This window comes from Nicotiana tabacum, chromosome 18, assembly GCF_000715075.1.
Source record: "Nicotiana tabacum cultivar K326 chromosome 18, ASM71507v2, whole genome shotgun sequence".
In the NCBI taxonomy this organism is placed as follows: Eukaryota; Viridiplantae; Streptophyta; class Magnoliopsida; order Solanales; family Solanaceae; genus Nicotiana; species Nicotiana tabacum.
The window spans coordinates 140,435,204-140,462,169 of record NC_134097.1 but is presented as its reverse complement, the minus strand read 5'-3'; the positions used below and the strand labels follow the sequence as shown (position 1 = coordinate 140,462,169).

At 36.1% G+C, this 26,966-nt stretch overlaps 1 protein-coding gene across 4 annotated transcripts; it reads left to right on the top strand.

Moving 5' to 3' along the window:
• The first annotated feature begins 249 nt into the window (after nucleotides 1-249).
• LOC107810024 (uncharacterized) lies at nucleotides 250-8,118 on the top strand. 4 transcript variants are annotated; one of them, XM_016634743.2, is made up of 5 exons: nucleotides 250-773; nucleotides 2,052-2,140; nucleotides 2,272-4,251; nucleotides 6,641-6,830; nucleotides 7,298-8,118. In XM_016634743.2, exons 3-5 carry the CDS (start codon nucleotides 2,548-2,550, stop codon nucleotides 7,894-7,896), a joined length of 2,493 nt encoding a protein of 830 aa, XP_016490229.1. In that variant the 5' UTR covers nucleotides 250-773; nucleotides 2,052-2,140; nucleotides 2,272-2,547; the 3' UTR covers nucleotides 7,897-8,118. The 4 variants fall into 4 exon arrangements, with proteins under 4 accessions (XP_016490229.1, XP_016490232.1, XP_016490230.1 ...); XM_016634746.2 differs by having other exon boundaries at nucleotides 256-773; nucleotides 2,052-2,152; XM_016634744.2 differs by lacking the exon at nucleotides 250-773 and adding an exon at nucleotides 1,296-1,428.
• Nucleotides 8,119-26,966: the final 18,848 nt, after the last annotated feature.

The following is a 26,966-nucleotide window of genomic DNA, read 5'->3' as shown; positions in this document are numbered from 1 at the left end:
GGAATTAACCAAAAAATCAACAAACTAAACATCTTTTATTTTAAAACCAAACACGTGCTGCCAAATAATTTCCCAAATAAATTCAGGCTTCAAGTCATGGCAAAGCAATATAAGTACTTAATAAATAAATAATAAAATAAAAATAAAATAGTGCCAGTCAAGTGACGTGGCATCAAAACATAGCACGTAGGTCCCACTAACCCCACTACACTCTATTCTCTCTCTCTCACACACACACGCAGTTTCTCTGCACCCAAAAATAAACTCATAGCTTTGCTAGAATGATAAGTCCATCATTAACCCTCTCCCTCTCCCTCTCTGTCACTGTTTCTTTCTCTATACGTATTTACTCTTTCCCTTCCTTTCTCTCTCTACAATGTGATCCGCTAATCACAATTTCTCTCTCACACACACACGCACACACTGCGTTTTGTCAATGTCTTTTCAAAAATGACGAAGCTGTGAAGAAGAAGAAGAAGAATCTAGAAAACTTGAGCTAGGGTTTTTTGTTTCTTTTTTTTTGTTTGTTGAGTTTTTTGAAATGGAGCTGGTGGTGATTTCCGAGGTTGTCGCTTGCTTTTTTGCGAGATTTACGATCTAATAAAAAGTTTTCCCTCTCTCCTCTTTTCAAACTCCTTTTAGCTTCTTTTTTTTCGCCTTTCTTTTTTGTACATTTTTGTTCTCTTGCTGTCTCCCGAGCTGGATATTTTTTTGAAAAACAATGGAGAAAAGTCGTCACAGAAAGTCCAGAAGTGCTTCGGGAATTATGGAAGGTAAATTTCTCAATTCTCTCTGAGTTAACTGTTTGCTAGAATTACTAGTAATTTTGCTTTGATGAGCTAAATTTTGTGGTTGAACAGAAAAATAATAGTAATATTTACAGTGAATAAATTGTTTTCTGAAAATGCGTCTTTGGATTCGGAGAATTGGATGAAATCTGGTTGCCTGTTTGACCAAACTAACAAAAGCTGAAAAAAAAGGAATATGATTTACGGAATTTATATTGTTTATTCATGTACTCTTACATTTTGATAATTTAGCTGTTGTAAACTTTCTCTAAATTTTCCTTTGTGTATTTGAACGTCAGAAGTTTAAATGAATCTCTCCATTTTTTTCTGCTGATAATTTATTAATTTTTTTCCTAAGTAAGATTTTCGTCGTCTTATGTATGCCATTTTTAATACTAGTACTAGTATTTAATGTGGCATAATTGACTCTTTCTTTATTAAATTCTCTTTCAAATTTACTTCGTATCCTTTTTCTTTTCCTTTTTCTAGTGAGCTCGGTAGATATTTCTATTTCAAAGTTTTCTATTTTTAAAGATGAAATGATACATTTAATGTTTTTTTCCTTTCAATTGTCTTCCTCTTCGATGTCGTATTTTATCTCGATAATTGTTTTTCTCCTTGTTATGTACATACCCATGAGGTATGGCTTTAGTTTTTATTTTTAAAATATTTTTGGCTTCCAAATTACTTTTTTCCAGTTCTTACTTTAATTAAGATGTTTTCCATGAATTATTAGGCCCCTCTATGTGGTGGCAACACCATCATTTTTTTTTTTGGTTCGATTTTTTTTTATCATTATGTTAAGCGATGGGTTGATTCACTTATAGGCTATAGCTATTCTGCTTAACCCTATTGTGATTTACTCTCTTCCTTGATGTTCACTAACATAAATTCCTGAAATATTTAAATTATATGACAGTGTAAAGTTTTTTTTACACTATTAGTTATTTTAACCTATAATAGCAGGTTAGTTACAATTTTTACTAGTACCAATTAATGCTTATCAAGAGATTTACATGTAATTACCGTATATGTTACTAATCGTGTAAATATTTTTTATGCCGTCACTACACAAAACCTAATCCCATTCAATGGTGCTATTGGTTTGCTTTTGTTTATTCTTCCATGGCTATCTGAGCATGTTAGAAATTCTACTGTTTCTTTTAATACTCAGCTTGAAGTTTAATCTGAGTTGCAGCTACCTCTCTTTAATTGATGATATGCAAAGCAAGTACTGACATTGTTACTTGATCCCATGTCCAGGAAGTAGACTAGCTCAGAAACAGATTGCTACACCAAGCGTGGCTCTAAATTCTCGTTCCTACTGTGATGGAACTGCTAGGGGAGATATGGTCAGCCAATGTGTATAGATTCCTGAAATATTTAAATTATATCAGCCTTTTTGTGGGATATCTCATGGTTAACTAGTTTTCAAATAAATTAATAGTTTTAGCTGACATACATTAATATTTTCTACCTGTAGATTATGCTTGATTTAGAGAAGAGCTCTTCCAAACGAGTTGCTGGGACACCAATTAAGAAGTTGCTTGCAGAAGAAATGGCAAAAGAAGAAGCCGAATCAAAGAGAAGGCCACACAGCATTGTTGCCAGATTGATGGGTCTTGAAGGGATGCCATCTCCACAGCATATTGGCAGACAACATAGAAGGTTATCAGACAGCTGCTAACATAGAAATGAACAGGCAGATCCCAGGAGGAGGAGGCTGCTATTCGATGAACAATCAAGTAAAAGAAGCTCCATGGAGCATCAAGAATTCAAGGATGTGTATGAGGATTTGGAAGCATCGCATGTTGCCAACCGCCGCCATTCATCAAGATGGACTGAAACCGGTAGATTTGCTAGTCCTGATATGGCACTTATACAGCAGAAATTTATGGATGCAAAACGTCTTTCGACTGATGAAAGGTTTCAGAACTCAAAAGAATTTGATGACACTCTTGAGGCGCTCGAATCAAATAAGGAATTATTGATAAAGTATCTTCAGGGACCAGATCCCTTGTTTGTGAAGCACCTGCAGGATCTGCAAGTTGACACTGCTAGTTCTATGTGCAGTCACATAGCAGTATTAAAGCCATCAAATTCTGTGAAATATGAAGGCAGTGTCAAATCCTGCAAATCTGGTAGAGGCGGTTCACGTAAACAAGACATCAACTTGCAGAAAGAGCGCATTGATGGTCTCTTACTCCAGTCACAGCATCGTCATAGTGGACATAATTCCCAAAAGTCATCACCGATTCTTTCTGAAGGAAAGGAGGAAAACATTCTTCCAACAAGAATTGTTGTTCTAAAGCCTAACGTTGGGATAACACAAAGTGATATTACTTCTGTTCCACATCACCCTGACGTGAGGAAGCATGCACAACATCCTCGTGCTTCACCTGGGGGAGCAGGACTAGAGGAAGAGAAAAGTTCATCTAAGAATTTGGGGATATCAATGCCCAAGTCAAAAGAAGCAAGGGATATTGCAAAGGAAATTACAAGGCGGATGCGGGACTCTTTTGGGCCTTCTGATGGTGGGGATGGATATTTTAGAAGTTCTGGTTTTAAAGGATATGCTGGAGATGAAAGTTCTTGTGATGTGTATGAAAGTGATTCAACCGGTGAGTCAGATATTGCAACTTTGTCTGGTAGGAAGTCATTTGGCAGGGGTAATCTGAAAAAACCTTCATCTCAAGGTTCTTCCGAATCATCAGTGGGCAGGGAGGCAAAAAAGAGGTTGTCTGAGAGGTGGAAGATGACTCAATATTATCAAGACATTGAAATGGCTGGTAAGAGTAGTACACTTGGTGAAATGCTTTCTTTACCTGATGGGGGAACCAAACCCGATCATTGTGATACCATGGTGCAAGTTGAAGAATCCACTAGAGAACTTGGTGGCAGGAAAGGAACTGCTGAATGTGATTTCCCTTTGGGTATTAGTAGTAGAGATGGTTGGAAGGATGTGTGTATTAATGATTCATCAGGATACAGGTCAACTTCTCCGCCTTTTGGCAGCAAAAAGCATAGAACCAGAGGACGACGGGAAGGTTTTTCTAATAAGCAATCCTCAATTCCCAAAGATCCCGTAAATAGGGAACAATGTGTAAATCACCGCAGAAGTAGGTCCTTGGACGGTATGCTGAATTTGAGAGACGAATTCTTATCCAAAGACTCTAGATCTAGCAAGAAGAAACTTCATTCCTGTCGTCTTGGTAGTGACTCCTCATCAAAAGGCAAGCTAAGCCAGAGAATTGATATGAACCTAGAAGAGAATCAATCTGAGAAGCTGCCTGTAGCTTTGCAGGTGCCTGCTGCAGATGACATGCGTTATACTAATGCTGCGGATGATGCAGAAACCGAGAGTATAATCCTGTCATCAGAATATTCTATTGAGATGCTTCAAAAGCTACCTGCAGAATGTTTCAGTGCTTCTCCTCTTAACCAAGAGGTTTCAGTTCCACAGGTTTGTTTATTCTCGCGTAGATGTTTTACGTCTTCTCACTTAAACATAGTTTCCATATCTTTTTCTTCCTTTCTAACTAGCTGTATACCTGTTGGGTTACCTTGCTTAGCCTTGGCTTTGATATGTTAACTGATGCACTTTTGATTTGGCTATAAGTTTTGCATAGTAAATTTTCTGTCAGTTGTGTACTTGTGTTTTAGAGTCTTCCTAGGATATAGGTGTTTATGTTCTTTGGTGAATTTTCCTTATTTGGCATCCTATTTCTCTGACATTACTGCTTTCAGAAATGGCCACAATGACTACTTGTTGAAGTAGCATGGCCAGCACTAAGTGGCATCTTCCTTATTCAGTAATATTGAGACAGAAAATTTATGGGTTCTGGCTGGAAAATTTCACATTGAGATGATGTGTTTTATGAGAATATGTTAGCTGAGAAATCTGATTGTTTTAAGCAATGACTATATACTAGTTGAGGGGATACAAGTTTCATGTCTCCTTTTTACAGGCCGCTTTAGAAAATGATTTCTGGATTTATTTGATTATACGTGCAGTTGACCACTTCCTTTTTGATTTTCATAGAATGAAGAACACCTTTCGTTTTTTAAGCGCATATGACCAAAAAAGGAAAGTGCTTTTAAGTAGGGAATAGTCAAACATAAATGTTAGTATCAGTTTTCTGCCAATTATTATCTAAAGAGGAGCATCCTCTTAGAAAATGATAAAATGTTCAAGCTGAAAAATTGTCGATGTTTATTGCTTGAAAGTAGTTGAAATACATGTGATTGTTTTCTAGATATAACAATATTATCTGGAATTTCCTTGATTAACTTCATGGGTGACCACTTTGCAAGTGACTGAACTGAAGCTTAGGCTTGACTGGTCTTTTAGTAAGCTCAAACTGACATGGCTACTATGCAATATATAGTCTTTCTAGATATAACAATATTATCTGGAATTTCCTTGATTAACTTCATGGGTGACCGCTTTGCAAGTGACTGAACCGACTAATCAAGTACTCTATTTTGCATTTTCTTAGCTTAGGCTTGACTAGTCTTTTAGTAAGCTCAAACTGACATGGCTATTTTTGTCAAAAGAAGCTCGAAACAGTAACTAGCTGACTGGGATGGTTTCTGGTCTATCTTAGCCAATCATTGTGATTTAGTGCTATATAATGCTTTGCACACACTAAAATGTTGATACCTTAAAGTTCTGCCTGTGTTTTATACACTTTACTACTCAAAAAGCAACTTTATGGTGTTTTTTATTTACTGACAAAAATTTGGTGCATCGACCACTTCAATAACACTAAAGATGAAGCCTAATGGGAATTGGTTTGTGTCATGATTATGGTAGAACTTGAAGGGTGCATTTGTATTAAAAAGACCTAGGAGGTCCGGGGAAATTAAGCCACTTTTTTTTTGGGGAAGACAGCTTAGATTCCTGTTAACACTTCTGATTTAAGGTTTCCCATTTTGGATGATGCAGATTTTCTAATTGATTGTATATGGTCACTTACTGTTGGATTTTCTGTTTCAACAAGCTGAGAAATTGCTTATGAAATACTCTTTGAATTGGAGATATTGAATAATTTCAAGTTGGAGGGTATTTGTATGTGTGGTATTTGATCCAGATGTTTCTGACATATGGCTATATAGCTGGTGTAATTGATATGGTATTATTCTAGAAGGAATTGATACGTCAGCCTTCCATTTTAGTATGCGAGACATTATTTAAGTTAACACTGTGAGCGGATGGCAGGTAGAATGGTTTTCCTTGTGTCATCTTTTACTTGTAAACCATTTGTATCTTTCGTACCTTTTCTAAACTGCATGTAATAGTGTTGCATCTTTCTCTTTGTCCATTGCATAATAACGCATCAGGAAGTAATAATGTGTACAACATTTACTATGTTGCCTATTAGTTTGTGCAAAACTTTCTTGCTTGGATCAATTTGAAAAGCTTGTGATGCTGGTATCATATGTATGATGTACCAAATGCACGTGTAACAAAATGGCAGGCACTGCATACATTCATCATGCTGAATGCACATTAAATAATATAGCACTCAAACACATTTATTTGGGGTAAACATTGCCTATTGTTATGTTCTATGGGTATAGATAGACGATTAGTCCTTGGAGTAAAAGGATGTATCTGCTTTTTGTTACTATGGTGTTTATAACGAGATGAGTGATAGTTTTTTATTTTAATTGTTTCCAGAAGAGTAGCAAGCTTGCACCAAAAGGGTGGGCAGACTGCGGAGTGTGGTTAATTAGGTCTTTAAAACACCAAAGATTTATTAGTTTGTATGTTTACAGTACTTTTCTATTTATGTTTTCAGAGTTTCAAGTCTTTTTTGTATCTTATTGTGGAGCTTTCTGTTATCTAGGCAGTACTTCTGGAACCACCACCTGCAGCAGCTTCTGTTCTTTTGGAGTATCCTGCACCTGAACCTGAGTCGTCAGTGAGCTCCAAGGAGGCTGATCATCCTAGTCCGCTTTCAGTTCTGGAGGTTCCTTTTACCGAAGATGCGTCTTCTGGTTCAGAATGCTTTGAGAGAGTCAGTGCTGAACTTAATGGTACGTCTGATTTCTTGACCATTGCAATTATTTGCAATATGCTACTTCCAATCTCCAATATCTGTCATGTGTAATTGTATAGTTCGTAACATTCGGATTAGCAAAACAAATAAATAAGAAAGGAAAAAACTCTATGCTTACAAACTGCAGACTTACTTTTCTGATGCATTTCAAATCATCAAACACCTTGTGTATTCAATTGACAGGGCGCACCTCTGATGGTGAATTTTTTAACCTGCATCTTTTACGCTTTAGCTACTCACCAGTTGAAATTGCTACTCTCCTTCCTGAAATGTCAAAGTTTTTTGCATTTGAATGATGACGAATCTAGTATTTGAGCCCCTTTTTACCATTCTCATCATTGTTATTGTTATGTCTTCTTCTTGTTTTTATTATTAAGTTTAATAGATTATATCTGTCCCAGTATTTTGAGAGTTATTTATTTCACATACTTGTAATCTCGCCAGAGCTCCGGATGCAACTGAAGCTCCTCAGAATGGAGTCAGAGGCTTATGCTGATGTAGTAGTAAGTGATGAAGAGGTTGAAGGACCATCAGCTGAGGCCTTTGAAGACAAGTGTAGTTTAAGGTCCCAAAGCTGGCAAACTTCTTACACATTAGATGTGCTCACAAACTCTGGCTTGAGGGCATCCGACCCCGACACATTCGTAACATCTTGCCACTCTCTGGAGTCTCCTTTGGATACCTGGATTTTTGACAACCTTGAGAAGAAGTACACTAATAAAACAACTGGACCGAGATATGAAAGGCAGATACTGTTCGACCGTATAAACATCAGTCTGTTGGAGATTCTCAGGAAGTGTGTGGATCCTTGCCCGTGGGTGAAGCCAATAGAGGGTATTAACTGGAAGTGGCAGAAATATGGGATGATAAATATGCTGCAGCAACTGCTGAGAAGCCATGAAAATGCAGCAAATGCAGACACGCCCGCTAATATTGTGGAAGAGATGTATTGGCTAGAACTCAAGGATGACATTGATCTGATAGGTAAGGAAATTGAGAAATTGTTGATAGAAGACCTCATAGTGGAAGTTGTAACTATGTAGAGGCAATCTAGGTAGTTTCATATAACAAAAGATCCAAGGTTTTAGGAGATGACAAATAAAATACAAATGTTGCATCACCTAGTATTAACTATAGTATAGCTTGATGATATTAAAGGCCAGTATTGGGCACTCGCTTTACATGAAACATAAGCATTCTGAACTTGATTTCTGTAAGTACAGCAAAATGCATTTCTAACCTGGCACATGAATCAAGTATTTTGGTATTCAGCTCGAATGTAGTTTCCTTTTGTGTTTCCTTGTCTGGGCTGTGGAAAAGGGAGTACGACGATAAAAGCAGCTAAATCTTTACGAAATGTACTACGATATTATCTAGTAATACGTCTACATTGGGTGAACTGTGTTTTACTGAACTATATTTCATATACACGTGCACATCTCCATGGACATATTGCAGAAGAGAGTCAGGTTCCCAGTTAGTAACTACATAATATCAATTTCTAATATAGTTTTTTTTCTTTCTAAAAACTAGGCAAACCCGTCACCGCTATCCTTCGGGTGCGCTCTGAGTAAACCTTGCTTCAGTATAATAACTTGCAAACCACACCGTGCTAGGCAAGCCTTGTGAGATGAGCTTGATCGAGAAAGCTTGTAGGGGGTTTTGAACCTGCGACCTTCTATTCGGAGGATCTCCTGGTCAATTAACTCGGCCATCCTTGCGAGTTAATTTCTACGTATTAGTTATTATTCGGTGGTTTGGTTGCGAAGTAAGAAAAATATTTTGAAAACTCTATATGTACACGATTGATTTTATGTTCGGTACTCTTTATTGTATTGTTTGAGCAAAATTGGTGTATAAAACTCCGCCTAACTAACTAATTGAAAAATAAGTTTTACTCTCTTTTTGGTTTCTCAATATTATATTCTTCTTAGCATATCATTCACACTATACTATAAGTGTGAAAACCAAAGTTAAGAATTGAATTACTAATATATCCCTCAAAAGTTAGTTGACCCTTTTGTCTTGAAAAAAAAAAAGACTTTTCATTAAATGATTACTTTTAGATTGAAACGGGTGAATATAATCCGAGACAATTGTTCCATCTACCCGTGTTATTGTAGGTATAAATTTTGCTTAGTTATTTCAATCTTTATTATTATTTTCTTTCATCTTCCAAGTTCCAAGTGAGGTTTAAAGAAGGAGACTTGAAAAGCCGGGGGTGAAAGTTTTTAAAGTGGTGAATGTGCAACAGTGCATGTCGTTGTTTCAAATTAAAGTCCAAGGAAATAGTGTTGAATGAGCACTTGTCATCTATGGTAATTAAGACAAGTTGGATAGGGTTAGCATTACATCACGGGAATTCACCTTTCTTCAAACCAACTTATGATCTTGTTTGTGCTCATAATTTAAATGAGCTTTTAAATTTGCTGCATGTTTTTTTTTTTTCCCTTCTTTTACAAACTTTGTCCCTTTTTCACATAATTAACAATTCAAGAATTTAATTTAAAAGCATGTCCAACAATCATGGTAGATGGAGAAAACAAATTGCAGTGATAATTACAAAGAGATAAATTTATCAAATGAAGATATATAAACATATTTACTCATTTTAAAATACTCGAACTAATCTATTAGTACATTATATACGAAATTTTTATAAATTTTATTTAGTATAATAAATTTTAATATTAGTGAGAGTAATTTTAGATATTGCAATACTTATTGGTTAAGACCTCTAATTAATAATTGTAAGACATCTTTAGGTGACAAACATTAGTTATCGTTACAAAATTTGATCTCGTCATTAATCCAATCTAAACGAAATATGTGCCACGATTACTACATCCTTCATAATTCAGTCTATAATTTAGTGCTAGCTATTACGTTATTTTATATTAGGATTTTTATATTAGATTCAAGCCACGAAATATTAATCTTTTCATAAGTTTTAGAGAACAAGATTGTTAATAAGCGATAGATTAATCATTTGCTATTTAGGCTTAATTATAATCCTTCTAAGAAAATTGCTCAGCTACTCTATCATGAAATTGATAACAATTCTGCCCTTTTATAGTTTTAACTATTTCACATAATATAATCATGCCTATTGACACCTGAAGTTACTTGCTTGAGAATAATCGAAACATGAAAGTGAAACATACACCAAGAATATCATCGATAAAAAAGTATTAGGTATGATACGATCATATCATATATTTTCATTTAATAACAGAAATAATCAGATTATTACACATTATACCTACCAACTTAATTAAGTTGTTCAATTTTTATCGTTCAGACAACATCTAATCATTTATTGTTCAATAACCAAGTCATAAAAATAGGCAGATTGTTTATCAATTTGAGTTTATAATTTTTCCCTTAAATTTTTTTCCCACTCATTACACACATATTTTAGTATTATCAATATCATTTTAAGATGTCTTTACTGATTGACATGAGTGCCACACGTCCAAAACTAGTTTAATCCAAATGAACGAACCACTCCACCTAAACTAATAATTTATGAAAACTACACTACGTATCACTTGTTTTTTTTCTTGTTTTTTTTTCAGAAAAGGCAAAATGAAAAAGAAGAAATAGTTGAGCGGTCCCGTTATTTGACATATCTTCGACCCACTCGTTTTAACCCAAACAAATTTTAGGCAAATTGAATAATTACTTTATTGATTTGTCCCATTTTGGAATGTTTAAATTTGATCAAATCATTTGATTTGACACCTTAACTAAAAGTGAAGCGTACTGTTAATGTTTTCAACTTGCATTTAAGAAAGAAAAAAGGGTCACATTTGTTCTTTTATTTTCGAAAATTGTTGACATTTAGCCTCAATTACACTATGGGAACAAATATACTTCTAGTATTAGTAAAATTCTAATTTTTGCCCTCAACCCTGACGGAAACCCCCAATCCACCAAATTAATATTTTATATATTTTCTATATTGATCAATATCAAAGAACTAAGGAAGTCCATTAAATTGGAGTCTTTTATTGAATAAATCTGCATTAGCATGTATGAGCAGTTACAAGAATACACTGGGAAAAGCTGATTGAAAGGCGTGGCTTTTTTCAAAATATTTTAAAAATAAAAGAAAGTTAACCGTAGCTAATAAGCTGATTGAAAGGCGTGGCTTTTATCCATGTCTTAATAACCTGATCATTTAGGCCTCATTTGTTTTTTGTTTTTGTTTTTTTCTTTTAAAGATTAAGATATTTGAATCTGAATACATATATAAATATGTGTATTAAGATTAAAATATATAAATTTGAATAAATTTTTGAATATTAAAATGTGTATTAAGATTTGAATACTAAATGATTAAGACTACTTATTTTTCTAACATCTGAATGTATAAAATTTATATTTATTTAAAAATTAATAAACATAAAATTCAAATAAAATACTAATTAATCTAATATATATATATATATATATATATATATATATATATATATATATATATAGAGAGAGAGAGAGAGAGAGAGAGAGAGAGAGAGTTGGTGGTGGCGATGGCTAACAGAGGTACTTGAATGCCGACTGGAGATGGTGGTTGGTGGTGTTTTGGTTGACGGTGGTGGTTCTGGGTAGCACTTAGTGGTGATTGGTAAGGATGACGATTATAGTTGAGGATAGTGGTGGTGGGTGGTGTCGGTGGTTATGATTGTGACTGAGGAAGGTGATGGTAGGTAGCGTGGTAGTTTATAATGGTGGGCGGTGCCGGCTATAGTTGTTGATGATGGGGTGGTTGGTTGTGGTAGTTGAGGTGAGTGAATGTGTGATTGTGTTTGTGGTAGGGAATGATGGTGGTGTGGTAGGTGAGGGTAATGGCTATAGTTGAGGATGATGGTGGTGGTGCTGGAGGTGGTGGAGTATGGTGGTGGTGCTAGTTAATAATAGTAGGGGATGGTGATAGTGGTAGCAACTATGGTTGAGAATGGTAGTGGTGGTGGTTGAGTATGGCGGTGATGGTAGTTAGTAATGAATGTGGATGATAGTCGGTTAATGAAATTAAGTCTTTGTTATAGATCTTAATCATACAGATCAATTTAGACCCATTAATTAGTTGTGAAGTAAAAATAAATAAGTACTACACTTAATAATTAAGATCTAAATGATTAAGATTCAGACTTCAAAACAAACACACTTAATGTCTAAAATCTGAATGATTAAGATTCAAACCTACATCAACTGCAAAGAAGCGAGGCCTTTTGATGGGTTACTAGTAACAAATCCATGTCTTAATAAACATATCATTTATGGTGGGGTATCAGTTATACGACCTCCAGTTTACTTTAATTGATTTTTTGGCCTTTTTTTGTGGTCCATAATATTTGATTTTTTAGATATAAAAAAGGAATTAACTTTTTTTTTTTTCAAAGTCGTCCTTTAAATAAAGAGCCTGGGGGTATTTGTTATATTTCCAATGAACAAATTAAGGTTAATATGACCAATTTTATTGTTAATTAATATTAAAAGATGAATTTCTTAATATGTATGAAAACAACCGAAAAATCAGTTAAAGTGAACCGGAAGGAATAATAATTTTGGGCTTAGAGAATATTTTGTGTCAATGATGGAAACGTGTGCTAATAAAACTTTTGGGCATCATACAATGTAATTTTCTCAATAATATTTTTGATATCTAGCATTGAGAAACGTCATTGACAACAAAAAGCCCGACCCTACACGCAAGACTTTTGTTTTGGTACCAAATATAAATATTATATTAAATAAACATATGTGTACAGAGATGTCGGTGCCCAGGTAGCACCATATTACAAACTAAGTCATTACTAATACTAGTTATATTGTTTGTAGTATCCCTAATGGATCTATCATTACAACAACAAAAGAAGTTTGGGATTATGTGGTAGTTGCTCCTTCCATGCACTGTAGGCCGTTGATCTGGCAAAGCCCATGCAATAAGTGGTAGTAAGCGTGTAGTTGGTAGACCTTGCTTATCATCTTCCCAAATTTTTCTAACAAAAAGTGGTGTTTGATAAAAAAAACTTGCATTGTATAGTTCCCTTCCAAAAAGCTTCCTGATTTTACTAGCTGATCTGCTAATCTATTTTGTTCTATGTACGCATGACTAACTATTGGATTATGGAGCTTCCACAGCAATTACATGCAATCAATCAATAGATTAGCATACATTAAATTATCAGCATGTAGTAGTGTGATTACCTCGGCATCAATTTCCACGTGAATTGGCATTAGGTTAAGTATCGCCAATGTAAGCCCATGTAACAATGCATACATTTCTGTTGCAATAGTAGATTGACGTGGTATGTTACCTAAGAAACCTATAATCCAGTCCCCATTGTAATCTCTAATTATTCCTCCGATACCATTTGTATTTGATGCTGACGAGTGCACCTCATCCGTATTTAGTTTATATATGTTAGGTTTTGGTGGTATCCATTTTAGAGGAACCTTGATACGTCATTGTATTTTGTGGTTTGAAGCTGCTAGATAACAAAATTCAGTGGCTTGTTGTGTAGTAAGTTTGATGCTAACATGTTTGTTTCTGGTGATCCAAATGTTCCACAAGCTTAAAGGTAAATAAGTATGTGGATTAATATTATATGGTAATTTATGATCTTTGTAGTTAATTAAAGGAAGTAGCCATTCTTGTGGTGTAGTTAAATTAAGCAAACTATTTATATGCCTTCCCATTCCCAGTTCATTCTAGTAATTTTTCGCATTAATACAAGTTAGAAACAGATGATTTAAGGATTCGTCTGCTTCATGGCAGTATGCATATTCCGCGTTAGTTATAATGCTAATTTATTGTAGAAATTGAAATGTTGGCAGTCTATTATGGTTAAGTAACCATATGAAATATTTAATTTTGGGATGTATAGGTTGGTTCCATATCCATTTGAATTTACACATGTATTGTGGTCATCAGTGGCTTGATTTTCCAAGGCTTTGCACATTGATTTAACCGTAAATTTTTCATTTGTCGTTAAAGCCCCGTAAAAACTATCAACTTTTTTATTGTAAGTGGATATGTAAGGAGTCCTTATAAGATTATGTATGTCATCCGTAAGTTCAAAAGGCAACTGGTTCCAAGCATTTGAATTATAGATAGAATTAATTTTTATTTTTTGATGTGTCAAAGGTAATGGCCCGCTTATTAGTGAACGAATGGTAATCTCATCCTTTACCCATGCGTCATCCCACAAATTAATGTGTGCACCTCTTCCTATTTGCCATTATAATCCTAGTTGACAGTATTGCCAACCTTTTAGTATGTTACACCTAGTTGTGGAGTGATTTGTAGACGATGACAAGTATAGGAATTTATTAATTAATATCTTAGCCCAAAGATTTTGGGGTGAATGAAAAATTTTCCATGTTAGGCTTGCAAGTAATACATTGTTCTTCTGACGAAGGCATTGAATTCCTAACCCTCATATTTATCGAGGTGTAGTAATTTTCCTCCATTTTTAAAGATGTATTTTTTTCCTTGTTGTGATTGTTCCCCATAGAAAATTACGTTGGTATTGTTCCATCTTATTAAGAATGCTTATTGGAATGTGAATATATTGCATGACATGATTTGGCAAGTTGTTGGGAGTTGATTTGATTAGAGTAGCCCATCCTGCCATAGTTAGGAAATTGATTTTTCATCGTGCTAGTCTAATTTTAAAATTATGTAATAGGAATTGGAAGCCAATCTTTTTTTGGCGTGATTGGAAAATTAGGAATCCTAAATACTTACCAAAAGTACAATTTCACAAAATTGATTCTTTGTCCTGAATATTTGCCGAAATGATTTATTACATCTATAATAGCATCGCAACTTTTAGTAGTTATTTTTAAAAAAAAGGTATGATATCATCTGCGAAAAAAAGATGTGATAGTTTTGGTCCCGTTTTTGCAATATTGATGGGTTGCCATTGTAGATATTCTATAGATAAGATAATGCAACGTGAAAATATTTCCATACACATTATAAATAAGTACGCTGACAAAGGATCACCTTGGCGAATGCCTCTGGAAGATTTGAAATAAGGAGCACGTGATCCGTTAATGAGAATAGAAGTGGAAGTAGTAGTAACGCAAGACATGATTAACTTAATCATAGATGTAGGGATATTAAAGTAAAGAAGTATTTTCCTAATAAACGACCATTCCAGTCGATCAAAGGCTTTTTTAAGATCTAATTTCAGAGGAATAGAACCCGTCCTTCCTTTCATTTTTGCAAAGTGATTTAAATCTTCTTGTACTATTATGGCATTATCATAAGCTCTTTTACCCTGTTGAAAGCTGGTCTATGTTGATCTTATCATTGCCGGGATAATAGGCTTAAGTCTGTTGACTATGATTTTTGTTATAATCTTGTAAGTGGTGTTACATAGACTTATTGGTCGATATTGTTGAATATTCTGGGCATGCCTCACTTTTGGTATAAGGCATATGTAAGTTTGATTTAGTATTGGTGGTATAATTCTAGTATTAAAAATTTCGTGATAAAATTATTTCACCTTCTTACCTACGTCAGGCCATTACATTTGATAAAAGAATGGATGGAGTCCATCCGGACCAGGTGTTTTATAAGGACTAAAATTGTATAGAGCCTGAGTGATTCCATTGTCTTTGAGTGGTTCATTTAAAGCTTGGAAGTCTGTAAAATTTAGTAGACTAGAGTTTGAGTTCGTGTTAATAATTAACGATTGTTCTTGTTATGTAGTGAAAAGATTCTTGTAGTAAGTTAGGATATGTTCTTGAATTTTATTTTGGTCATAACTCCAATTACCTACTGAATCTTTTAGGGAAGTTATCCTATTTCTCCTACATCTATGTAAAGTAGACATATGGAAGAATTTCGTGTTGGCGTTCCCTTCATTTAGCCATGTTAATCGTGATTTTAATTTCCAAATTTTTTTCTCTACTCTAAGAATACTACTAAATTCATTAGTTAGTTGTGCTTCCAAGTTTTGTATAAAAAACTAATTGGGTAATGTATAGAAGATTGTATTCCTACTAGCCTAGCTGGCATTTTCCTTTTACGATTAAAAATATTTTCAAAGATAGTTTGATTCCATGTTGTGACAACTTCCTGAAATTTTATACTGTTTCTATGAGGGGTGATGTATCAGTCCATGTTTGGTGTACCAATAGATGAAATTGTGGGTGTGACACCCACATAGTTTCAAATCTAAATTTTTTATTAAGAGTATGTTTGTTGGCCTCTAAAGTTATTAGAAGCGGACAATGGTCAAAATACGTTCAAGGTAAGTGTTGTACCGTAGCCTCGGGGTACATATTTATCCAGTCATAATTTGCGAAAATACGATCAATTCTTTCTAGAATTGTATGATCATTTCTACGTTTATTTGTCCACGTAAAACGACTACCGCTAAAGCCTAAGTTAATTAACTTGCAAATTTGTCTACTCTATTAACATTAATAAGAAGCCTTCCAAATTTTTCTCGTGAATATAATATGGCATTAAAGTCTCCCCTATTAGTCATGGAGTATTAAAATTGTCATGCAAATTCATTAAGCTTTCCCAAAGAATATTACATAATTAGTAAGAATTGCTAGCATAAATTGCAAATAGAAGCCATTTAGGTTTGATGGGGCATACCTGGACAAGGCAGTGAATTTCTTGTTTAGACATCCTCATTTCCTCCACAGTAATTAGAGCTTCATTCTATAGCACAACCAAACCACCTATGAGTCCATTAGCGGAAACCTGGGCCATGTTAGTGAAATTGAATTCGTCACGAAGCATTTCATGGTCTTGCATGTGTGTTTCTAGAAGGATTTCTAGGACTGGCCTGTGATATCTAATAAGGATCTGAAATGGCGCCTAAACTCCGGATTATGAGAGCCCCCACAGTTCCATACTAGTAGATTCATAATATTAGAGATGGTTGTTATGACTGGTGGAGTTGGAATCAGGGGATTGACAACATTTGTTGTCGTCTGATACTGATGATCCATGACTGGAGGAATTTGACGAAGTGTCGGAATTATCACCATTGAATACTTCTCTGCCTCGCGATTTGTTGTTACTCAAAAGTTTAGGCTGCATGAGATCATTTCTGGAGGACACTTGAGGATGAACTTTTTTTCGTACTGTTCCTTTAGGTTGTAGAGTTGGATTCCTTTTAGCCATAAGAACTCCGTCCTTGTCTCCCTCAACTCCGCTAAAATCTCCTCTAATTTCTGCCTTATTTGCGTGTCTAGTGCACTTGAAGATGGAGGTGGAGTCTATGGTAGACTTTCTTGTGGTGTGAGTGTTTCGAATGGGCTGTTGGGACCGGAGTATGGAGATAGTGGATTGAAAGAGTTGAGGTGTTAAAACTATGGGTGTCTAACGGGTGAGTCGGGTTGGGCTGGGTAGGGAAATTTAGTAACCGTATGGGTTGTGGTCCAGGCCGGTTACGGGTTGGGGCATACCAGGTTTAATAGTTTCGGGTTCATCCGGGTAAAAATTGAACCGTAAGGGTTACGGGTACAATGGGCCGGGCCGGGTTAGTGTATTTTTTTTTTTTTGTATTTTGTATAACTATTGTAAGTTATATTAATATAAAGTAAAAATATAAAGAATACAATGAAGATGAGAAAATATTGCACTTATAAATTGCAAGTGCTACATTTATTTCAAAATTCAAACTTACAATTTGAAAGGTTTACATTTAACAACAAGTAAATTAACCAAAAAGGAGCAAATTCAAAGGTTTTGCATTGCCTTAGTAAGTTCATCATAATCAATATGATCTGAGTGGCTTTCTTCTGGAGTGTTAAATTCGGATGGGTTACCATGTGTTAATATATCTCCAAGTTCCTCGTCTTCTGGGCTATCAACATCTTCACATCCTTGATTTCTTCGTTCCGATCTAATCCAATCTCTGAAACATACTAAAACTTCCAAAGCAGTGCTTCCCAATGAGTGACGGGTGTCTCCAAGTTGTTGTCTTGCTTGGCTAAATGCACTCTCTGATGCAACAGTTGAAATTGGCACATTCAGCACGTCTCGAGCCATAGCGGAAAGAACAGGAAATTGCTTTCCATTCTCATGCCACCATCCCAACAATGAAAATTCCTTTGTGCGAAGCTCTTTTTGCTTCTGCAAGTAGAATTGAAGTTCATCAATGTTCCTGCTACTGGTTTGAGTGTTAGGAAATATAAAAAAAAATATTAAAACTATCAAGGCCTTCTTCATCATCCACAGTAGTAGAAATGGTACAGTGCATAGTGGAATTAACATTACCTACACTAAGAGCATCATCATCAATTACATTTGCATAATAATTATATAATTGTTGTAAAGATTCATTTAGCTTGTTCATACAAGCATATAAATCTGGGGCTTCAGTTGGTCCAATCTCCATATAAGTATATAAAGCATTCATTAATTGGTGACAATCAGACATCTTAATAGAAGGATTTAAAACAATAACAATTAAGTAAATCAGAGGAATTTGACAGAAATATTTTTTGAATTTTGCTTGCATTTTCTCAACAACATCCATATATCTTTCTTTCTTCTTAAATTCAAAGAGTAGAAAAGAAATTTCAGCTATATGTACTAAAGCCATAGTAACATTAAGGTAATATGCTCCAGAAAACTCAACAATAGCTGTATAAAATTTATGTAAAAATTTAACAACATCATTAATGACCTCCCAAGTAGTAGTTGTTAACATACAATTTGGATCAGTACAATGCGTATTAGCAACTTCAGTTATTGGAAATCTATATTTGTAGCAACATTTTAAAAATATATATGTATAATTCCATCTAGTAATAATTTCGTCTGGCATGAATCTGGGTTTAAGGTTATACTGGATACACTTATTCTTAAATTTCTTTGTTCTAGATTGTCTATTTCCTTGAATAACACCAACTGCTCTTCTAACATGAGTAATCTTAGTTGAAAATAAATCAAGACCACTTTTAACAATTAAATTATAAACATGACATGCACACCTAACATGAAAAATTTCATCAAGTGGTGGTTGCAAATGCAGTTTTAATATTAAAATTGCGGCGTTATTGTTAGAAGCATTATCAAAAGACATACACAATACTTTTTGCTTGAGATTATAAAATTCAACAACTTCACAAATAGTAGTACTTATAAACGCAGCAGTATGACTTTGATCTTTGTCATATTTAAAATCGATAATACGTTTTTGCATACAATAATTATCATCTATCCAATGACATGTAATTGCCAAATAATCATTTCTATTAACAGCATGGCCAATATCAGAAGTTAGAGAAACTCTACAAGGAAGGTGGCTAAACAAATAACGTATGTATGTTTGATATTGTTCATGAAGTCTAAAGATATCATATCTACAAGTACTTCTAGGGATACCTTTAAATAAAGGATTGTAAATCCTTTGAATATACATAATAAGATATGATGAAGAAGCAAAAGAAAGAGGTAGACAACCAAAACAATCATTTTTGCTAACTCCTCACGATCCTTCATTTTATCATATTTCATAAGAACTCCAGTAGTAGGGTTTAGAGTTGCTTGATTTCCATCTCCATCAGAGCCCCATTTTATAGGATGCTCAATTCGCATATGTCTACTAAGTGTCCCAGTCCCCCCAATTGTCCTCCAGTCTTATGTTTAAAAGTATCATTACAAAGTTTGCATTTAACTCTATCACTACCTTCTATTTCGTCAAAAAATTTCCAAACCTTACTTCTTTTTCTCCGATTACTAGTCGGGCCCACAAATGGTCCACTACTAGCACCATGACCACCATGCCTGCTACCAGCTCCAACACTACTAGGTATAAATGGTATCTCATCTTCCATTTCTAATTCATTATCTTCTATACTGAAATCTTCCTGTAATTATTCATAATCTATATTATTATCTGGTAATGTTTTAGGAATATTTGCAGAGGCATTTAAATTACTACCAAATGCTGAAGTACTACCGCTTTTTTTATTTTCCGGATTAGTAACCTCATTACAAACTCTTTTTGCAGCATTAAACATATTGTAAAAATTTAACTACTAGCAACAATTAAATAAGCAAATAAAATAGTAAATAAGAGAAAGAGTTGGAGGGAGTGCACCGAATTCGGCAATAAATTGAGCACTTGATGATTTCGTAACTCCAATGTTACCACGAAGAAACGTCAATTGTTCCAATTTTGAAGTTCAATTGTTCAAACTTCAAATAATAAATACTACGATAAATTAAATTCCAAAAAAAAGAGCCAAATAGTAGATTGCACTTTAATAGGTGAAGAATGAAGATTGAAGAATGAAAGAATATGAGAATTGAGATTGAGAATGAGAGATGAGCGAAGAAATAAAGAAGATGGGGGGGGGGGTATATTTATAGTTTTTCAAAGGGGTGTTAATTTTTTTTAAAAAAAAACCCCAAAATGGGCTATTTATGAAATTCTGCCGTTGGGCAACGACAATAATGGGAAAAGGAGCATTGCCAATGGTCAAATGTTAGGCCCGTTAGTAAAAAAAATTAGTTACCGTTTTACCGTCTAGGCCGGTTAACCGGTTGCACAGTAATTTGCGTTGACCGGGTTTGACTGGTCCGGTTAATCGGTTGACAAAATGTGAACGGACCAAACCCCCTACCCCTTTAACCCAGCCCCACCCGACCCCCATGTACCGATCCGGACCGTTCCATTTTTAACCGATCTGGGCCGGTTCGGAGACGGGCTGACTCGACCCGTCAGACACCCATAGTTGAAACCAAGGAGCATAAATCTGCCCCATGTGGTGTGGAGGATAAAATGGCAGTAGATTGATTGTTGAGTTGATAATAGGAGTTGGGGGATGCATGGGGTATGTCCACTGTTGTGGATTCGAAACTGATGCTTGGTGCTCTAGTAGTAGTGATGTTTGAGTGTTGTACCATTGATTTTGAGCATAAGCTTCCATCCCCAATCTCATCCCCTCCGTGACTATTTCTGCCAAGTGTGTTGGATTCTGAACGATGAGAACAACTTCCTGATTGTTGAGTTCCATGGTGACCACTAGTGCATAGCCCTGTAGTCCCATCTCCAACCACGATTGAAGTGGAAGGTCCATCGTGTTTGGTTGAGATGTGTAGACTAGTGGTGTGTTAATGTGTGAGAGTTGTGGGCCTTGCATGTTTAGCCTCGGAAGATGAAAGAAGTGGTTGTTGTCTAGGTTCCTCAGGTAAGTTTGGTTGTAATTTTCGGGGAATGTTTCGTCGCATGGTGATTTGTTGTAGAGAAGGGAGATGATATAGTATTGTTATAGGAACTCATGTTCTTGGCAGTGCTATGTAGAGATGGAGTTATTAAATCAGAAGAGTGGTTTTGTGTTTTATTTGTGTTTTCCTGATGGGTATCATATGAAAGGCAATGATTTGGTTTGTATGGGAAATGAGGTTGGCTAGGTTGTTGATGGATGTAGATTATTGTAGCATGCGAATTACTATTGCTGCTATTAACGTGGATCCTAGAGGGCCCATTTGTGTCTTGTGAATTAGTAGTCTTGGCTACTGATGATTGGTCAGTATTACTCCTATAGTTGTGATGTGGGTGGGTGCCTGATGTGGCGTGTTTAAGTTAGGAGGCGTGCTCTGATCTTTAGTGCCTAGTAGAGATGTAAGAGATAAATTATTATGGGTAGATATAGAAATCCTTTCATTGGAGGATGTGATATGTGGCCATATCATCTCCACTTGGGAGTAGTTTTTTGTTTTGTCTTGTTCAGAGTTAGTTGTGGGCTTAGTAGTTGGTCCATCCCTTATTGGGCTAGTGCAATTTATTTTATCCGTGTCCATATAATTTTCTATGAGATTTTCTGATAACTTATATGAGTCCACCAAACTATAGAGCACCTGATCTTCTATGAGTTTTTGCTGAGAATACTTATGAAGCAGTAAGTAAAAGAGACACGAAATTTTTACGTGGAAAAATCCCACTCAAGGGGACAAAAACCACGACCTACACTTGTAGGCTATCAACTTCACTAACTTGTAATCTCACTATTACAAGCCACTTTGTAATGACTCTACTACAAAAACTTCAACTTAATTAACTTGTGATACTCTTACCACAAGCCACTTTGTTACTCTCTGGTTACAAAGACTTTAACTTATAACTAACTCTAGTCACAACACAAACTTAGAGGGTTTGTGATTTTTGCGTTTCCTAAAACACAACTTCTAAGAAAGCAAGATAGGAGTTACAATGAAGAACAAATACCAAGATTACAACTCAACTACGGATATACATAGACTCATTGTGAAACAGATCCTTTAGTGGAGTTGTCTTCTTGTTCTTGACGCACTTGTGACTTCAATGCTAGATGAACACTTTGTTGCTTGAGAGAATATCACTAAATGCTCAAGTGAATGTATTATGCCTTGCACCAGGTTGTTATACTATAAAGGACATCACAATGGTGATATCTATTCTTGATACACGCTTCTTCCCAATAAGAAGTGACTACCGCACTATCTGCTGCATTGTCGCGTGTACAGTATGCAGACATTCACTTTCTGCATTTGCGTTCCAACTGTTGTTGACTTGTACTTCTGTCAAAGAACACCAAGGGACCAGGTCCCTGTTATGTTCCTTTTTGTAGTAGTTCATTTGCTGGAGATCAGACTAGACATTGTTCATTTGAGATGTGTATCAAGTGAGTCAGGTTCTCTATCTGGTTCTTAACAATAAGTTTGTTATATCATCAAAACATAAGAAGCACACATAAAAGACATTGAAAACACATTGTAAGCACGTGATTTTTGCTTCGCGGACAGTCACTCCAAAAGAAAAACAAAAATAGTGACAAAGGACCTCGCTGTACAATTTTTGATTTTCCGTAACGTGTGCTGTTAGTCATGTGTAGTTCTGTCCATTTTGCTATTTTTAACATTATCAAACAAAATACAAAATGTGTATGTCATGGTGATTAGACCATAATTCGGTCATTAAAAGAAAATTCACAAAAAATATTCTAGGGTGTGATCTAACCTATTTAAATATTTTGATAATTATGTTAAGTGTTAAATTAATGTTTGTTTGAATTTCATTTTTATTTTTAGTTTTAAAATTAGAAAAAAAAAAGAAGAAGAAAAAGAATGAAGAAAACGGTTTGGGCCAAGAAAGGAAACCAAAAATAGGCCCAAACCAATTCAATCTGACCCAGTCCAAACCAGGCCTCAGACAAACCCCCCCAAACGACGCCGTATTAAGGCGTTTGATTTGAGCCGTCCGTCCAGGCCGATCCAACGGCCCAGCCCCCCCTTTAGCAACCCGTTTCCAAACCCGACCCAGCTACCGGTTCAGCCCAGCCCCTCACTTAAACCAAACGACCCCGTTTAACTATCAAATGACCCCGTCTCACTCCTCACCATCAGATCCAAGCCGTTGAGATCATCTGATCCAACGGCTCAGATCTAAACCCCTAGACCATATATAAGCCTTCCCTCACGCCCCACGCCCCTTATCCGAACCCCCCTTCACTCGTCCCCTTCCCCAAGCCCTGAAACCCCCCAAACCCTAACGCCTCCCTGATATCCCTTTCACCAGAACCCGACGGCATGAACGCCGGTGACCACCCCCTTCACACCACCGATACATCCAACCACCCTGAGCACGAATCCATTAGCCATGTACCTCGAATCACCTTCCATCATCTCGAATCTGGATTTAAAGATTCGAGACGAAGCTCGATCTATACCAAATCACCCCATCTTCATACCAGACACTCCCCTGACCCTCCTCGTGACCAAACCAAGCTTGGTTTGGTCCGAATCTACCCACAACTTCTAAAAAACCAGATCTGAAAATCCAGACCTTAGAACACATGCACCTGGGGAATCCGGCCGGTCTTGAAAGGGGTTTGAGGTCTAATGGACCTTAGCCAAGGTGTTCTCATGTGAGAACACCCTGGTTAAAATTTGTTCGGCCTCAAATGGTCAAAGTCGAGTCAGATTTGGGTCAGTTTGGTTTAAGCTTTTTTTTTCAGTAAGTTTTCCTTTCTCCTTGTTTTAATTTTGATTGAGTTGTTAGCATGTTTTTTTTTGGACTGTTTGTTATTGTCTGATAATTATCTTAATTTTTTCCATCTCTGTCAAAAGACCTTTTTATTTGGTCGATTGTTTTCTGTGTATAATTTGAACGTATCCTGTGATAAACATGTCCGATTAGGATAGTCGTCACATAAATAATTTATGTAGGTTCCCAGTGATGGACCAAAGTTGTCCGAAGCCCTTTAGGTCCCTGTATGTATTTATTTATATGAACGACTGATTGTTACCTGTTATTATTAGTATAGTCGACTTGATAAATATCGTCGACTAACTTTCTACGACTGAATGTTCAAATATTCTAATACGTACAACCTCACTTGACTGAATGGACCTGTATTGTGATTTGAATGTTGGACATTATCTATGAATGTTGGTTTGTAACTGCATTGTAAACAATTAAAAGAACCAGGCTAGGGCAGTTCTGAAATGGAACTTTCAGAAGTTCAAAAAAGTCCTGAGGCTGCAGTGGTGCAGGACAGTAATAATCAAGGGCTAACAGGGGTATTCTGGGGTGTTAAAAAGAACAGAAATAATTAGTTTAAATAAGCTGACAAATAGGGTACTAAATTAGGATTAAACTAATGCCAATGGGGGACAAGACACAAGAGTATGGGTTTAAAAGGAATACTAAAATAAGCCCATAATCCTTGATTAAAGAATAAACCAGGCGTGGGGAACAAATGGCTGGCACCAAAAGATGCTTAGGCATGGGCTTAAAGGGAATGAGCAGTCTGCAAGTGGGGGATCCAGGCAGCTTAGCTGCACTGGGTCGTTTGGCTTATAAATAGGCCATTTCATAACTTAAACAGGGGCTGGAAAATTTTTAGGCTTAAGAGAGGTCTTGTGAGTTTAAAGAAAAAGACTGAAAACATAAGGAAATTTCCAGTAAACACTGTAACCAAACACTGTCTGAAAGCTATATAAGAGTTCATATTGGTCAAGCTGTCTTGGCCAAGTTCTGTTCTTTTGCACTGACTGAGCTGCTTGTGATTGTCGAACTGCTGGTGTTGTTGCATTGAACACTTTGTTACTTCTTTTGTTTCATTACTCTTTCCTGGGATTGCTTGTTTGGTACTCGACCATCTGCTGGTTTTCTTTGTTTTGGGAATTATTGCTGGTTGTCTGTGGACTGTGGAAAACACTTGGATTGTTGATTTGTTGCTGTGTATCTGTTGCTGCTGTGCTTACTGCATATTGCCCACCTGATCATTCCTCTCTTCTTTTGTTCTTCTATACCAGGTACACAACTAATACTGTCAATGTAATCTGAAGTTGAGTATGAATACAAAGAAAAGGGTTGAAATCATGTAATTTATGTATAGTCTGTACACTGAATGATCCGGGATGTATGATAGCTCGTATTTTGTTCGGATACTGGGTTAACTTTAATACATAGCAACTGTATATGTAGGGTAATTTGACACCCAATTGTATATGCAGGCTGGTAGATAGAAGCATGCCCAATGCAATAGGTTGTATTTTAGACTTAGTTTAATGGTGTAGTATGATCCTGTAATGTATGCCAAGCATGAAAATCGTACTCTACTAGTTAAGTTCTTTCCTTTCCGATAAAACTGTTTCATATAACTGGTAAACCATGTTTTAAGACAAAGAACACATAGCTTGCAATCTCAACCTCGCGAAAATCGAACCCAGGTCGAAACGGACCAAGCAGGCCCGCATCGAACAAACCATGGCCCAGGTCTGGTCCATCACGCATGGGCTGGATTTGGGCCCGTGATTATTTATTCGGCTGACTGTGCACGCAGTCTCGTTTCTGATTTTTAAGCATTTCCGAATGCTGTTATAGATAACTGGCAAGCACGTAATTAATTAGGACTATCTACTGTTTTCAATTAGTAGAGACAAACACGACAAGAAACGTAGTTGCTATAGGATACCCTTTTAAAATAAGAACGAGATGAGCCTCGACAAAAATAAATAAAATTGCACAAGCTGCGGGGCCCTCGTTAAATGTATATTATCGAAGCATTCAGTTTCCAGGACGGGTCGTTTAGCAAATCTCACAGCCCTCCCAGAATAATAACGCGATAGCCTCTTTAAGCGCGTATTTAATAATTTTACCTTCTTAAAATCGGGTGAGCATTTATGTGACCCAAATCCAAATCTCGACGGATTCGAAATGTATTTCTAATCACGGGTACATTGATTGTGATGTGGTTCGAGATGCATGACCATGACGTCGCAAATTCCTTTTAAAAGTAGAGCGAGACGAGCCTCGACAAACAAAAATGTAGAAGCTGCGGGGCCCTCTAAATGCATATATTAAAATACATAGAATCCGGGACGGGCCACTTAGTAAATTTTACGGCCTTCCCCAAAATAACAATGCGTTTAGTCGCTTTAGGCACGTATTTAATAATTGTATCTTCCTAAATTCGGGTGCACATTTATGTGACCCAAATCTAAATCTCAACCGAGTCGAGATATGTCAATAACCACGGGTGCATTGATGTAACGTGGTTCGAGATATGTTTTCACGACGTTGCAAGTCCTATAAAATTACCGTAAATGATAAAAGCGGTTAAAAGTTAAATTTTGCACATAAGTTCACACTTGTATAAAATCAGATAATCAAGCCGAATATAACAGTTGAGCGACCGTGCTAGAACCACGGAACTCGGGAATGCCTAACACCTTCTCCCGGGTTAACAGAATTCCTTATCCGGATTTCTGGTACGCAGACTGTAATATGGAGTCATTCTTTTCCTCGATTCGGGATTAAAATTGGTGACTTGGGACACCCTAAATCTCCCAAGTGGCGACTCTGAAATAATTAAATCAATCCCGTTTCGATTGTCCTTTAATTAAAAAAACTCCCTTGCGCCCCTCGCGGGGCGGAAAAAGGAGGTATGACACACATCATTTTCCAATTCAGTTAATCCACTGAATTTGTTACTTAGTTTGTTATTAAATGGTGAATTTTTAATGGTTGATGGGCCTCAGAAGGCCCAATAGAGATAGTAGACTTACATGTAGTCGTTTGTTGCCCTGGCTTTTGTCGCCACCTGCACCGCCCTATTGTTGATTGTGTGACAATTG

Bases quoted from the DNA above. Each gene is read 5' to 3' on its own strand.
- LOC107810024 (XM_016634743.2), top strand. From the start codon at position 2,548: ATGGAGCATCAAGAATTCAAGGATGTGTATGAGGATTTGGAAGCATCG. The intron at 4,252-6,640 runs GTTTGTTTATTC...TCTGTTATCTAG, and splicing joins AAGAGGTTTCAGTTCCACAG to GCAGTACTTCTGGAACCACC. The intron at 6,831-7,297 runs GTACGTCTGATT...TAATCTCGCCAG, and splicing joins AGTCAGTGCTGAACTTAATG to AGCTCCGGATGCAACTGAAG.